This window comes from Temnothorax longispinosus, chromosome 2, assembly GCF_030848805.1.
Source record: "Temnothorax longispinosus isolate EJ_2023e chromosome 2, Tlon_JGU_v1, whole genome shotgun sequence".
In the NCBI taxonomy this organism is placed as follows: Eukaryota; Metazoa; Arthropoda; class Insecta; order Hymenoptera; family Formicidae; genus Temnothorax; species Temnothorax longispinosus.
The window spans coordinates 2600789-2616684 of NC_092359.1; the positions used below are offsets into that span (position 1 = coordinate 2600789).

A 15896-nucleotide genomic window follows, 5' to 3' on the forward strand; every position below is an offset into this window, starting at 1 on the left:
TCGCGGTCGCGTATCGACCACCGTTTGTCTCTTCACTATTGCTTAATGCCGTTTATTGATTGTATCGTACATTTCAATTCTTATTAATTGTACAATTATCCTTATCTCACTTTTGTGCTACACTATTAAATAATTAGTCAGAATATCTGTATTAATAGCTCGCCTTAGGAGACAGGAGAAGGAATTGGGTGAAGATTGTTTAGATAAGAAAGACGGATAAGAGATAAGGAAAGAAAATAAAGCTAAAGGAATGTAGAAATTTATAATATGGCAAAAGAGGCTAGAGAACAACAATACAATAGCGAGATAATGTAATAGCTAATAGTATGACAAAAATTATAATTATTAACATTTATGTAACTGAAAGCAGCAATTAAAGCAAATCATTTTTGTCAAGTTGAAAATAGTTTTGGTAAACTCTTTCAAAGAGCTAAAAGGCACAAAATAAATATCTATTTATCTATATTAATAGCTCGCGTTATATATATATATATTTTGCATTTCGCGGCGTCTCGATCGTGATGAAGATAAAAGGCACGCCTTACTATGGCATTTTCCTATCCCGCGCTCTTGTATGATTACGACCGTGATACAATGTAATAATGTAATAGGTACCGTAAGTTGGAAATAATTTTTGTAAATTCTTCCAAAGCCAAAAAGTACGAAATAAATAATTATCTGCCTAGTGCCTATCTATCCATAATAATCTATATTAATAGCTATTTTACATTTCACGGCGACTCGATCGTGACGATAAGAGGCACAACGCCTTGCTATGGCATTTCCCTATCTCGCGCTCTCGAGAGCTTATTGTCGCACGTCGTAGTCACATGTCGCCGCAGCCACACCATCAGGCTTATAACGCGGCAACGTGCGCGATAACGCGCCATTATCATCGTTATTTACACCGCAACGCGCGTCGCGGCGAAGTGTACATACAAACATACCGCGTGCCTTCGTTCGAGGCGACCGTCGACGGCGGCGGTTCGTTGTCGCCGTTTAACGATCGGAATGCCGCATTGGAATCCCGGCGGCATCGATAATAAAATATCAAACGGACGACACCTGAGTTACGTCTTCATGTGACGAGCGAGCGACCATGTTCTCGCTCTCGCCGCGATTTACCACGGAGCTGAATTAATATCCCTGCGAAATCCGAAAGTTCTGTCACACAGGAGCAACTCCTGTCACGCTCCTGCCATTCATTATTTGTTGCATATTTTCAAATATTTTCGATTTGTCGCTACGTGGATACGTCGCGTCGATCTCATCGCGCAAATCGCGAGTCCCGGAGGAACGTCGAAAATTATTTTCGACGCGTTAAGTCCCGTCGATTTTTCCTTTACGCTCAAGGCTGTGTTCAGTTACCTCTATCCCCGTTTACGACTTTGTAATGACATGTTAATCTCCGGTATCACATGCGCGCGACGGAGTTAGTCGAGATAGTTGAGCATTATAATACCTCCCGTTCGCTGAGCACGAAACTCGTGTTGCCACGCGCACGTATATAAGAAAATCAAATTACATGAGAAAGCGCTCGCGCGCGGAGATGCGTGACTCGTAAATCACGCTTCGAAATGTGAAGAAGAAACGTTGCGCGGAAAAGTAGGAGACTTTCATAAACGAGACGATCCCCCTCCCCCTCCCCAACCCACACGGTTGGTCTCGTTAATCCGAATCGGAGCAGAGCACCGGGTAGAGCAACGTGGGATTGCTTTTCATTATATAATTTCGTGCGGCCGTGTGGCTAGGAACACCGCGTATTGATCTCGACGGAAGATAAAAAAAACTATTACTCGTGTTCTTTCACGTATCACAATCCGTTTCGATCGAGGAATAAGTGGGGTCGAATTGTATGAACGCTGGGGGAAGCACAAAAGTACGACACCGGATTATTATAAAAGATATATTTATTATATCTTCATCCTGGCAAGATAAACGCATCCCCCTTCTCCGCCGTTCCGCATGTATCAGAGTGAAAGATAATTGTTTCGCAATTTGCATGGATGTGCTAAATATCTTCGGCATTTACTAATGACATGCAGTTATTTAATGGGACGAGAGATAGGGATTGATCAATGCGGAAGAGATACCGCACGAAAAGAATGGTCTTGCTAAAGTATCTGAATATTTAGTTGGACGAAGATCTTAAAATAATTTACGGGCTATCAAAATTAATTATAATGAACGTTCAAGCTGTTGGTAGAACGTTCAAAACTTTTTGCAGCATTATTACCATATTTGAGCGTTCTATGTATATATAATTATTTTGATGACCCAACAAAATTATTTTAAGATCTGTGTATTTATCTAAATTTTTAAATACTTCAGCAAAACCCTTCCTTTTTCTATGCAGTAATTTGTTGGAGAGCGTGTACGTTGCGAAGAAAGTCATCTCTAATGATGCTTCCTGCTTCAATACCGTAATACCGTATTGAATTCAATAAAAATTCAACAGTAGGAACATTAATTAATAAAAATATTTTTTATACGACCTTAGGAGAAAAATTTGCAAATGTCGAAAATTGGAACGGTTATCGATCTGAGATGTCAATTACTATTGTCAGTTTGACATATGTTATATTATATTACAACAAAAAAATTTCCAATATAAAATCTAAAATGTATGTACAATGTTTTATGTTTACAATAACAATATACATTGTTACATTTAAAACATTCATTTAATTTCAAAAAAACTCGAGCAGAACAAAACATTTTCACCATTCATATTCTATAAATATTTATACTTGTAACGTGTAAATATTTAAAGTATTTCAAATGTTTTGCTCAATATTACAATGAAATAAAAATAGAAATAAAAACTTTAGAAAATCGTTGGGTAGAGTAATGAAAACATTACATTTCTAATTTACATTTTCATTATAGATTTCCCGATCAGAATTCATAACCTTTTTGAGAAATAGGACTGGGTACCAATTAGATTCCAGTTTTCTATGTGGAAAATAATTCTGTTGTCTGCTTGTCGCATGATATGCAATTTAATAAAGCATGAGTAATATTGAAGCAAATACACTTCCTGTGTTAAATTTCAAACAATTATTTTTTGTTAACAGAATCGAAGAATAAATAGGCTCCATTACTCGAAGATGTTTCCGCACCTTTATGTACAATTTTAAATTTCATCGATGAGTAAATACGAGTATGCTAAGAGGAACGCGTTTACTATTATTATGTAAGAGGTGCGTGTCGAGTGACAGTAGGTTGTCAGCCGCCAGTTTTATCTTTTACTGCATCGTCTACAATTGGTAGCCTTCGCGTATTGCCCTACTTTAGATAAGAGGCTCGGATACACGCCATTTGTCGTAATTTTCCGCGTGCTTTTATTTTTATTTTCTCAAATTTTAATAGAAATTCATCATGCGAATTTATCGTGCAAATTTATCATGCAATCAAAAAATTTATCGTGCAATGCCGTTCTTCGTGCATCTTTCATCAGTATAGTCAGAATCGTTATAAAATTTGTAAATTTAGCTAATGAAAACTTTTAATTAGTCGAGTAATTTTTGCTATTAATTAGACGTATCGTATTGTTCTTTAAATAATTTAAAACAGCAGATTACGTGATATACGAATAAATTTCTCTTCGTCATTTTATTTTACTCTTTATCAGCATCGAAGGAAAAATTTATCGAAAAAGAAAGAGAGAGAGAGAAAGAAAAGTCGGGAAAAAACGACACACAAAACGTTAAATGAATGCCGCGGTAAACGAAAAGTTGGACGAAGTACCGCTCCACGGAATTGATCCGTGCAGAACTGAGGTGAATCGATCAACATTCCCACTACGGTCATTCTCCTCGGAAAAATGCGCGTCGGTAGTTGCGAAAATCACGGAACACCCGGTGTAAGGCGGACCCCGTACGTACGTGTTCGCCGAACTCCGTTCTGCAAAGTCGAGTCGCGAAACCCGTTCGCCGATATCTCGCTCATACGCGGGCAAGATAAAGCGGCGGCTCCTATGCGGTCCTGCATTCTGCGCCCGGATTCCGCGAGTTCGCTCCGCTTTACCTCCTTCTCCCTCCTTCCCTTCTCCGCTCGTGGTTCAATGGAACCGCGCGTACAATGCGCAATTTTGCCTGTACAGTGCCATTGCCGTATAACGATATGCAGTTACTCTTTCTTCTTTACGCTTACGTCTCGCCATGGCTCTCCAGAGAGATGGATGGTACCTGCCGAGGTTTGGCACACGTGTTCGAATCGATCTTGAGAAAGATTGCGTGATTAGCCCTAATCTTTTTGAGAAAACGAATCTCGAAGCTAATTAAGATGGAAGGGGTCAATGAAAATCTCATTTTATCAATTTAAATTAAGGATTCATTCTCGGCCCCTTAAAAAAATGGAACTACAATTTTCAAACTATTTTTAAGCGAATACTTATAATAATGCATAAAACTGGACGGTTTTCTAAAAAGTGTTACAAAATTCTACTCTGATGCAAATCTAATTTTAAGTTAAAATGTCGCAAAAAATATTCTATAATTTTTAGGAGGAAAAATAAGTAATTGGTTATATAGGTTCAATTTTATAGTGTATTTACTAGCATATGCATATGTCGCAATCATCCTCAATTATACTTAATTTGAATCATTTTTAACTATTTCTACAGGTTTAGTTAAAAATAAAATTTAACTATAAAACAATGTTAATTTAACTAAACCGATGAAGGAAAAATAATACTGTTTTGTGTTAAAATAATAAATTTCGACACACATGGTAAATTAAAAATAACAAAATGTTATTTAACTCAAGATATTGGTTTAAATTTCATCCATTAATATTTAATAGTGAAAGAAGAATCGTCCATCGTTGGCACAATGTCATCGAACTCGCGCAAACTTGCGGCCAAGTCTGTAAAATTGGGTAAAAGAAAATTCGATGGTTTATGTGTGTGCGTGTGTGCCAAGTCTCTCATTCCAAGGAAGGTGCCAAAAGCGTGTCTATTGGATCGTAGTACTCCACTTTATCTCGAACAGGAAGACGTTATTACCGCTCTAATCGAAACTTCATGCCGCTCCAGTTGAGACGCTCGAATGGGCGCGCTTCTGCGTCTGATGGAAAGCGAAAACCCCCATCGGGCGAGTGGGCTCGGCCTAGTACACTGTTCTTTTTTTCTCCTTTTTTTGTACGTCCCACAATGCTCTCGTTTGTGAATGAAAATTGAACAATGCGCACGTCCTCGTGCGCCCGCGCGCTTGTATGCGAGTGATCTGATTACGAGCATATCGTGATTCATGGAACTGCGTCACTTCGTATTAACACAGCTACGTATTTAACAGAATAATACTGTCGCTACAAAGAGGGACGTCCTTCTGAAACGCGCATTTGTCCGGAAAAAAGGGTGAAGCGACTTGCACAACGAAATCCCTGTGAAAATAATAGATTCGTTTGCTAAAACCATCGAAGGTTCAAAACTCAGAATCTTATTTTCATTAATTTGCGGGGATTTCATGTATAGTAATACGAACATTTTTGTCTGAATAATTAAAAATATGGAGAGATATAAAACGGAGAATAATAAAATATTTCCCACGAAAACGTTCACGTTCAAATAATTAAAAGAACACTGGAAAGTATAGAATAGAAAATCAAATATATCAATCTTACAAAATTCATAATCGCAATTCCAACTCATCGCAGGAGGATTTTAATGCAAATCGAAGATGCAATGCGATCTTATTTTTCTTACCGATGATTCATATTATAAGATTTCTCATTTTGATATTCTATGCATATATGGTCATGGAAATAAACAACTCCCAACATACGCAACGTGCTCCCTCGATCGCGACGCGATCTTTATCCGCGCGTTTATCGCGTCGATGAGCGCGATGTAGGCAACGAGCGTATTTCGCGGGTGAGCTATTAATCCATTTTCCCGGCGCATCAAGATTTCTTGTGCGCACGCCGAGAACTACTGCCGAGCGAATGGAGAAGGTGTGTGGGAAACTCGCAGACCAATTCTCATACGAGTTGTCCCAGATTCGAATGCGATTCGCGAGTCTGCGTTCTTTTACCGCGGCCGCGGAATTTCGCGGATGCATCCTCTCGTCACCGATAATTTCCTTCGCACGCTTTCTCTCCTACCACTATCATTCCTTCGATCGGACGGAAGAGACATTTAACCCTTCGGGGGTAACGATTTTTAAATGGAAGAGACTATAACAGTTTACAATATTCCAATTTGTCATTTTACACAATCAGCTTGTATAACGTGATAGTTTTACATGGATGATCTTCAGTGATACGACTTATTTTCGTAGAAGGACTTATATTCGCTCGTCTGGCTGTCGTGTCTTTCCCGTCACGCGATGCGCCGTGAAAAGTACGATTTCAGAACGGTGATTCAACCACTTCTATCCCCCCGAAGATCGACGTGCACTCTCGCGACATATAAGGCGTCAGCCTTAAGATCGCAACTAATCGCCGCGATTAAAACGATGTCTCGCTCTTTTTTATAATCTGTAATCACTGCCCACACCGCCCACTACCGTAACACCTGTTATGTCCCTGACGCGCCATTTTAATGTGTTTTATTGCCACCTTTACAACACCTCGGGTATATGACCGATTCTATTTTACTTCTCGTAACGATGTACTTTAAATCAATCTCCGCGAGTGTATTACGCACGTAAAATGGAGAGAAAATTCGTTTAGCCGTTCGAGGAAACGTATAAAAGATCGCGGGAAAAATCTTAACAATGAGACTAATCTCGAGACTAATAGGTTGTCTGTATCGTCACGCGAATCAAATCTTGTTCCTTGAACGCGAAAAACGTTCAGAAATTATCAAAATGTCGCAAATATAATTGAACATCACACAAGGAAGACACGCAAATCTCAAAATACCGATAACGTGAATGAAAATGAAATTACCCGAAAGTTCTAACAGGTCCTTAAAGGATCTTTGGAGAAAACTCGAATCGTTTTCGTTTATCGGAACATATTGATATTTATTTCGATATGTGCGTGTATAAAATTTAAAATAAAATGCCAAATTTACTGAACTTTTATAGCTTCGGTTGGGAACTTGATAAGTAACGGCGGAGCCAAACTGGACGCGACTTGTGACTCGCATACAAATTGGATTTTGAGACGAGTGATATTTCTTTTTCAATTATTGGGTCTTCTTTTTTCCCGCGTTCCGTCCCGTTTTCGTTTCCCTTCGATCGTTCGCTCCAATTTTATATTAATTTCGCGCGACCCTCCCTGGGAAAGGTCCGGCTCTTTGTGTCGTATTAGATGTCTCAAAACATCCGATAGGATCGATACGCTCCTCCACACGACAGAAGAATAAACAGAGGATAGCCGTTACGTGTAAACTTGACGACAGCCGGACAGCAACCAGTATAGCGTGTTACGTTCGTGTTTCGTTGCCGCATGTTATACCGGGTGTCTTTGCTCTCGTGCGGGACGTATCGCGAATGTCTGTATCTCTTCCGCGACGACGGACGATGTCTCATCGTCTCATGCGACACAGACGGCTACGTCCCGATGCTTATGCAAGCGTCGGAGCATCGCTGCATCGTCCGGATCACGCGCGATCCGATTCTCTCGCAACGGCATGCGACTATACGTGAAAGTAATTTATTACCGCGGGAGAATCGGCCGGTTAAGCGCCGCGTGTTTCAGCACGCGAACACGCGTGCAATGTGCGCACAGAGATTACCGGGTGTCCCGCGTTCGAGAGGAGTAAAGGCTGAGTCGCGCGTATCACAGCCGGGACCGAACCGACAAGGATATGACGGAAGCACGTAAGATGAAAGTCCGAACGTAACGAGTCGAGAGTCGATTCTCTATTACGACGTTCATTACATCGAACATATTTGTTTTCGTTTTGAACGTAACGTGCAGCTCCACATGCAGGAATGTTCTACGTAGAGATATTATACCGTCTCAGTCCACGGGATCGTCCTGATTTAGTCAAGTTAATTAACCGGTTGATTAACTCAGATTTAATTCCGTTTCACGTTGTCCCGTCTGTTAAAAGGCGTTTGTTAGTACTAGAACTACCGACAATTAATTTCAATAATTTCTGTTATTTAAGGACATTATATATTATATTACAAAGTATATTATATTATAGATATAATATTTATTTTTTTTAAGGATGAAAGGGAAAAGTAAATTAATCGTTTACATATTGCAATAAAAGTTCAAGAAAAATTTCAGAAAAATACACTTATAAATTCAAGCAATGTTTATAAAAACTTACAGACCAGTCATTTTGACTATTTTAATTCTATTAGAAAGGATGGAAGAAGTTTAGCAAGTTTCTCACGTGCTCCAAATCAAGAGATATCTTTGGTGTTTCAGTCAAGACTCCTTTCTTCGCCGTGGTATTAAATCAATGATTCAAAGGACAGCAATCCCTTAGGACTCGCGTAAGTAAGGGTTTCTGGCGGTGTGACACGGTCTTAAAACGCGATGCGACGCTCGCGCGCATACGCATATACGCGCGTATGCGTATCACCGGATCGTGGCATGCCTCGCGGTGTGGTATCAGACACAACGACCCCGGCGTCCCCGGCCAGGGGACCCGCCGAAGCCGCCGCACTTTCTAAAGACCTTCGCCAGTTTCGCCGAGCTTGTCTATCGCCGGCCGCGAGTACCTCCTAAGACGTATAAGTACTCGCGCGCGTACAATGCCACCCATTAACGGGCGCCCCTGAGATCGGCCTTTCTTTCGACCTATAGCCGAACGGGCGGCGCGGATGATCCACCACACGTTTTCGCTCGAAAACCGGTATCAGAGGCCGCGCGAGCGCGGTCGATCGACTTGCCGCCGCTTTTTAAGCCCGGAGGTAGGCCGACGCGACGTATCCCGCGGCACGATCAGGAATTGTGCCACCTTGGCCGTCAAGAATTTAAAATTCAGTGCGACACGACCACTCGCGTTCTTCGCCGCTTCTCTCAATCCCGGATCGAATCTTTTATCCAATAATCGCTTCATGGATTGTTAATTATTTACTCCTCTGGCCTCTCGCTTTCTGGCGCGTTTTCGCGCCCAGGGATCTCCGTGATTGCGGGGAAACCGCGTCGTCAGGACGGGACACGATGGTATGCCGCGGTGGCATAACTTCAGCCGTTTCGACATTTCGCCGCATAATCGCCGCGTAGGAAATCATCCTCGCTTTCCGCTCTCGCAAGAAGCTCTCGCAAGCGGCTATAAACGCCGTTGGCCTTCGCGTAACGTCGCGACGACAGAGGACCACAGTGGTATCCCGCGCGGTGACGACGCGCGGGCCCCTTATTTGCCGACGATGATGCTCCCCCGCGCGCGCCTGCCTACACGTAGTGACATTTACAACTTGCACCGCGGTGTGAATTACTTATACTCGGACTCGCATGCGGCGGGGACACATCACGTCGCAGCTGCATGCGATTTATCTCATGACATTCGCGAGTTCGTTGAAATGGTTTCGCATCGGGGCTATTATGTCGAGATTGCGCGATCGAAGATCAAATTGAGGGAAAATAGTCCTGACTATATCACGTATGACCTAAAAATCTTTGTGTCAATCGTTGAAGAACGTGGATCGATAGAAGAGCAATTTATATAATCGAAAAATATTGATACATCACGTAGTATACGTATGTGTGCGTATAACGTGAATTCTAAGAACTTGTAATATATGTAAATTAACACACTAATGTAACTTTCAAGTTACATGAAAATTAAATAAAAAAGCGGAAAAAACAGTTTTTTATTTTGAAATTCTCCTTGCGAATTGTTACTTCGCGAATTGATTTTACTTGAAATATATTCGTCTTTTTTGAACCTCCAAAGTAAAAAAGTCGTCGGAGTAATTGGTTCGGAATAAAGAGAGCGTGTGATTTCTAACAGCGGGATAAGCTTTAAGATCGCTAATATGATTTAAAGGATAAGCTACAAGCACGAGAGGATTAGAGGCCATATTACATCACGCAGACCTCTTATTCGAGCGCGTATTTCACCGCTCGAGTGGAATCCATCGCATATTGATGGAATTGCCGATCGATCCGCGTATTATTCTTCACAATTGCCCATACCAGCGTTTCCCAACCTGATCTCGCCCCGAAAGCCTCTACAGACCTAGATGCGAAATTGCGAAGCTCCTTTTAAGTCTAACAAGGACACAATAAGAACCTTTCTAAAGCTCGATAGAGAATTTATGTATGGTAAATGCTTCAAGTCTGAACCTCGAGATTCAACGTTAGGACTACCGACAATTGACGTATATCTATTTATATTATTTAAATAATATGCTATATTGTACATACTACAATATTAATAGTAAATAGTAGTATATTTATCAGTTTAAAGTGTTTCCCCCTTTATTCCGTTTTTTCAAAGATATATATTTCTATACAATTTAATTTATATATATTACATACAATATATCTTCGAAAAAAAAGAAATCAATATAGTAGGTATATTTAAATAGTTAAAATATATATCTTTGACAAAAGGAATGAAGGGGGAAAGAAACGGATGAATTTAATCATTTACATATTGCATCAAAAGTCGCGGAAAATCTCAGAAAATGCATCGTTAAAAATTTGATAAAAAATTACAAACTAGTCGGTTCGATTGCCTCGATAATTTTAGTGTAAAATTCAAGATTGAACATCTGCCAATTAATCAAGTCGATATTATAAGGGTATATATCCTAAGGTAATTCCCTATAACGCGAACTTTCCGTCACCGCTTTCCATCGTCGAATATCGAGCATTCGCCGAGGATGAACGAGAACAGGTAGAAGAGGTAAGATATACCTGGCGCTTCCGCGTTTCTCCTCAGGTACGTAAATCTTGTCGCGATTCGCGAACACTCGCGACGTTGATACCGCGGCTCCTACGTAGGAATTCGCCGGGAAACCAACGTCCTACACACGCACACGCATACGCGCGTGCACGGTACACACCGGTGTGTTGCTGCTGCCACCGTCGTTACAATGGCCGAGGTATTTCCTCTAAGAAAACACAAGCATTCTTTGCTCCCTTCCGTTTCGCGAAGTCACCGCGCTGCCTCCGGGAATTCGCGGCCTCGCGGGAAATAACGCGTTAAAAGGAAATTAATCGACGGTTTTAAATACCCCCGCTTCTCCATTCTTAAATTCGCCGTGCGAACGACGACGCTTTCCTCCACGTAGGAAATCCCGATGTTCCGAGCCGGTGACGGAAACGTTAATAATTCGCAAACGAAAGCGAGATTCGCGTGGAGATACGCGCCGGAATTAATATTCGCACGCGTGTGTGTAACATCGGAATTTCGCCAGCGTCAAATATCGTAACAGATACCGCGGGTGCACGTGTATATTCGCCACTCGGCGCTCGGCGTGTTAAATTACTTTCACCGGCCGAATCCGTACGTGCGTGGCTGGCACAGGCGACCGAAGCAAAAATCTCGACAAAAATCCCGGCCGAAATTGTCACGAACCTCTGAAGTTGTGGGAATGCAACCCTAACGGAGATACGGCGACCCTTCGGAGATCGAAGAAGCATATCGATCTCTCATTTCAGCTATATCGGAATGTAACGACTGGCACTTATATAGATAGCTGTTTACGAATGAAAAAGATTTTTTCGCAACTTTATCACATTCCTGACATACCGTGGGATATCCGAACTATTTTAGATGTTGTCCGACTTACGCATCCGTCATAAGAAAAAAGATTGTTTCGTATCTTCTGTCGAAAATGTCTATTTTCCGTAAAAAAAAAATGTTTTTCATTATAATCCGTAGTCCTTGTATATATTATATTACTATATAGTACTCTACTATATAATTCTAGTAGAGAATTACTATATAAAATGCTGGAATGCTACTAGAATCATTATAAGTAGTTTTTCATTATAATTCATAGTTTTTGTATATACTATATTACTATATAGTACTCTACTATGTAATTCTAAATAATTACTATATAAAATGCTAGAGTACTAGAATCATTATAAGTAATTTCACTATAATCCCTAATTTTTTTAAGAGAATTTTCCGTCGAGAAATCTTTTTAGCGAAAAAAGAGTTTTCCGCTGCGACAACCTTCCATATCGAAGATCTCCGTTTAGAAAATTAGATTAAAGCGACCGGTCGTGCAACGGTCGCTCAGAGACCGCTCGGAATATAAAATTCACGCGGCGGAAACTTGCGTCGCGCGCGACTCGTTACACCAGTATAATTCATATGGAAAGTGTCAATACATGTAAAATCACTTTCAATTCCTTTCCCAGAACGCCAAATTTTTCACGTCGCGCAACTTCAAGCGTTTAATCGAACGTGACGCGCAAATCGAACGTTCTAATTACATCGGAACGTTTATTCAATCGTTCAAACGAATTTCGATTTACATCGAATAAATCGCAAGCGAGTTTAATAAGAGAATTCATCGGACGGGGAAGAAAAAAAAAGAATACGTATAGGCCCCGAGAGTCAATGGAGACACTTTTAAAAATAACGTCAATTAATGCTCGAACTGGGATACTCATCCAAGTGTGAAGTGCATCCCCTCCCGCCTCCCGCTTCTATTTCTCTGAATGACGTCGGCTTATTGTGCCGCGGCGAATTGCGATGCAATCTATCTTTCCTAATCGGAAGAACAAGACTGCATTTTTTCTTTTTTTTTTTCGAGAACAATATATTTTCGAGCGTCATCTCCGAATGAGGGAAGCGATGCGTTTTATCGGACGTGTCCCTAAATGTAGAAAACGCTCACGGATTCTCGGCGTTTAAATGGATATGTAAGTATTCAAAGAATGCGCATTCTTTACTTTATTTCATTCGTTCACCAAGTCGCTGCTGAGTCCGGGAATTTAGTCTTTTACGCGGAAAGTAACGCGTTCTTAAGGAAATCGACAATAAATTTTTAACAATAAATATGCACGAAAGCTATTCTAAAAGCGGCAATGTACATATCCATATAGCATTATAAAATAATTATATATATATATATATATATATATATATATATATATATATATATATATATATAACATAATTATGTATAACAAATATAAATAATACAAATAACAAATAAAAAAGTATATATCTATATAACATTATATACATATATTGTTTTATTTGTTACGTATACCTATATAATTATTTTATAATCTCCAAGTCTCCATTTAAATATATTAAATAACTTTGCCGTTTATAAAATAATTCACGAAAGCTCGAACTCTCGTCCCCTGTAGACGTCGAAAGCTATAAAAGAGGTGGAAAAGTGTCTCCATTGGGTCGGTGGATCAACAGGTTGTGAGGTTGAGAGAGACTCACTCTTATGCCGGCGCCACTGCCTGTAGAGAAGCGCGGCAACGGCGAGCAGAAGGATCGTCGTCAGAAAGGTCCCGATCACGGCTCCGGCCACGCTGCCCGCCCCGAAGCAGGCATCCTGCACTGCCGTTGCCGGTGCTGGTGCTGCTGCTGCTGATGCTGCGTCCTCCATGGCTCGCTCGCGCTCAGAGAGGCTCAGGTCCGTCTCTCGCGCATATTCTCGCGCGGCTTCAACCGGTCGCGGCGTTCTTACCGCGACTCGCTCTCCTTCCCTCTCTCTCTTTCTCTCTATCTTTCCGTCTCGTTTTCTTTCTGCCTTTCCTCCTTCGTCGTATCGTCAATTTGGTCGCATAGTTTCGCGCGCGCAAACCGATCCACTCGGGCAAAACGCGAAATGCTCCGACGAAGGATTCACTACTCTACTCCTATATTTCTTCGTTTTTTTTTTTCGTATTCTACCGATCGGCCGTCGAACGCGAAAATTCGAAGGCGCCTCGCGAGCGGAGGGAAAGCGACCGACAGTCCGTCGATTATCCGTGACTTTCCTATCCGCGAAAAGTCTCGCGTCAACTCGATGCGAAAACGAATGCGGGCGTTCGTAGCGCGGCGTAAAATGCGTCGTGGGTAATTGCGGCGTGGCGAGTCGCGGCTTCTCGTCGTTAATAACCAGTTACCACGGCGACGACGGGAAAGATCGATACGCGAATTCGATCGCCGATTCGCGAGCCGCTAATCCGCGGATCGTCGAACTCGTGATCTCGGCGACGCGCGCGAACGAAAAAGGAATCTTCCCTGCGGTCTCAGCCCCGGTCGGTCCCGGAAACGCCGGCGCGGCGAGGCATCTTTTTGCCCGTGGGCCTCCGCTGATTTCACGAAACCCGTCTATTTGCGCGCGCGGGCGCGCAAATCTCACACGTCGCGCGTAAAAAATCTCTGCTCACCGCACGTCCCTCTCGCTGTAGCGCCGCGCGACGTACTGACGAAGCGGTGGGAGCGGTGCCGCGGAGCGAGTAAAACAGGTAGGCGAGCAACAGGTGCTTCTGACTCCGTCGATGGGGGTTAGGGAGAGGAGGGAGATTGTTGACGCTTCTCGCCATCAGGGGCGGCCCTAACGCGGGCGTCCGAACAGGAGCTTTTGTCGGCAGGCCCCAAAACGAACGCTTCCCTATACTTACTTAAATCTGCAATCCAGCTGCAATCTGCCTCGAATACACTTTTTCATAGTCGCATTTCTTGGCGAAATTATCACGTTATTATTTTTAAATTGCTATAAAATTTTTTTAAATTATAGTGAGCATAAATATGAAATGTGATTGTATTTATTTAGAAATTTAAGTAGCCTTACGGCATTTATTACTAGCAGTTTTCGTGATTTTATTTGTATTCGTGAAATCTTCTGAGTTGAATATTTATATAAATAAAGGAATGTTTGTGGATTTTTTAATGAGAGTTTTTTTATGATCATTTTATATTATTTTATTAAAACGGAAAAAGAAAAAGAAGCCAAGCAAATAAACATATTTAACTTACGAGACGATCATTATTATGTAATTAATAAGTTTTATATAATTTTTTAATTTAATTTAATAATAAAATGAAAATCGAGTGATATAATAAAGTGATATATATGATTTTTGTATGAAATCTTTGCCTAATTGTAAGACGATTAATCTTTCTATGTTAATCAATAAGAAATACTAATAGCTTTAATTAAATATACAATTAATTTAAAGTAAATACAAAATTTAACGTTAATAAATTCTTTCTATCTTTCTATCTCCCATATAGAAGCTTTACGCTAGCATTACGTAATAATATACCGCCCAAATATATTTTAAAATTCAGAAGATAACAATGAATTGTTTTAGAATCTTCCAGCTTGAATTTGCTTCTCAAAAGTAATTTGTAATCCCAGAATGTTTCGTAAGAACCATTCGAAACCGCAGCGTGAGTATCGTTCCGATAAATACTTTATTTCTTCTTCATTTTCAATGCAGTACTTAAGGCCTCCGCACAATAAATAATATAAGAAACAAGGAACAGATATTAACGATTAGGACTAAAGCCTTGTGTAGAAATCGGTCCGAGTTTCCGTTTAAGCCAATGAAACTGCTGCTTTTCTGTAAGAGCTGCAAGTTAATTGGCTTGAACCGAAACTCGGACCGATTTTTAGTATCGTGTATATTAAAAAATCCTAAATAAAGTTGAATGCACAATGAAAAAAATACAAGAAACAGAAAATAACACGGGCAATAGATTTTTAACCTATCGGAAGCCGTGTATACATGCTACACCATCTTTATTCTTGATTTCTTATTTTTAATCGCTAATATCTGTTTTTTGTTCCTTATATTTTTCATTGTGCGGGGGCCTTTACTGTCGTCGGTGTCCAATCGCCTTACTTCCTGACAAATAGCTCATTCGTCGTTTCTTTTAGAGACGTCGCTAATAGTCAGTATACGACCAATCACTATTCAGAAAACGTTTAACTTCGATGTTTCACCAATAGGAAATAGCTCCCAATTTTTTAGTTGTTGCATCATAAGATCTATTTCTTTTACAGCTGAATTAGAGTGTAAATTAGTTGCAAGAAAAGCAGCTTAATAGCTCTTAATGATTC

At 40.7% G+C, this 15896-nt stretch overlaps 1 protein-coding gene across 1 annotated transcript in view; it reads right to left on the reverse strand.

Annotated features, from left to right (window-relative positions):
• The window catches only part of LOC139808780 (uncharacterized), a 31377-nt gene extending 17019 nt beyond the window's left edge, over window positions 1-14358 (reverse strand). Inside the window, exon 1 of the mRNA XM_071771178.1 lies at window positions 13280-14358. Within this exon, the coding sequence (XP_071627279.1) occupies window positions 13280-13448 (169 nt within the window). The 5' untranslated portion in view covers window positions 13449-14358. The remainder of the gene's footprint in view (window positions 1-13279) is intronic.
• Window positions 14359-15896: the final 1538 nt, after the last annotated feature.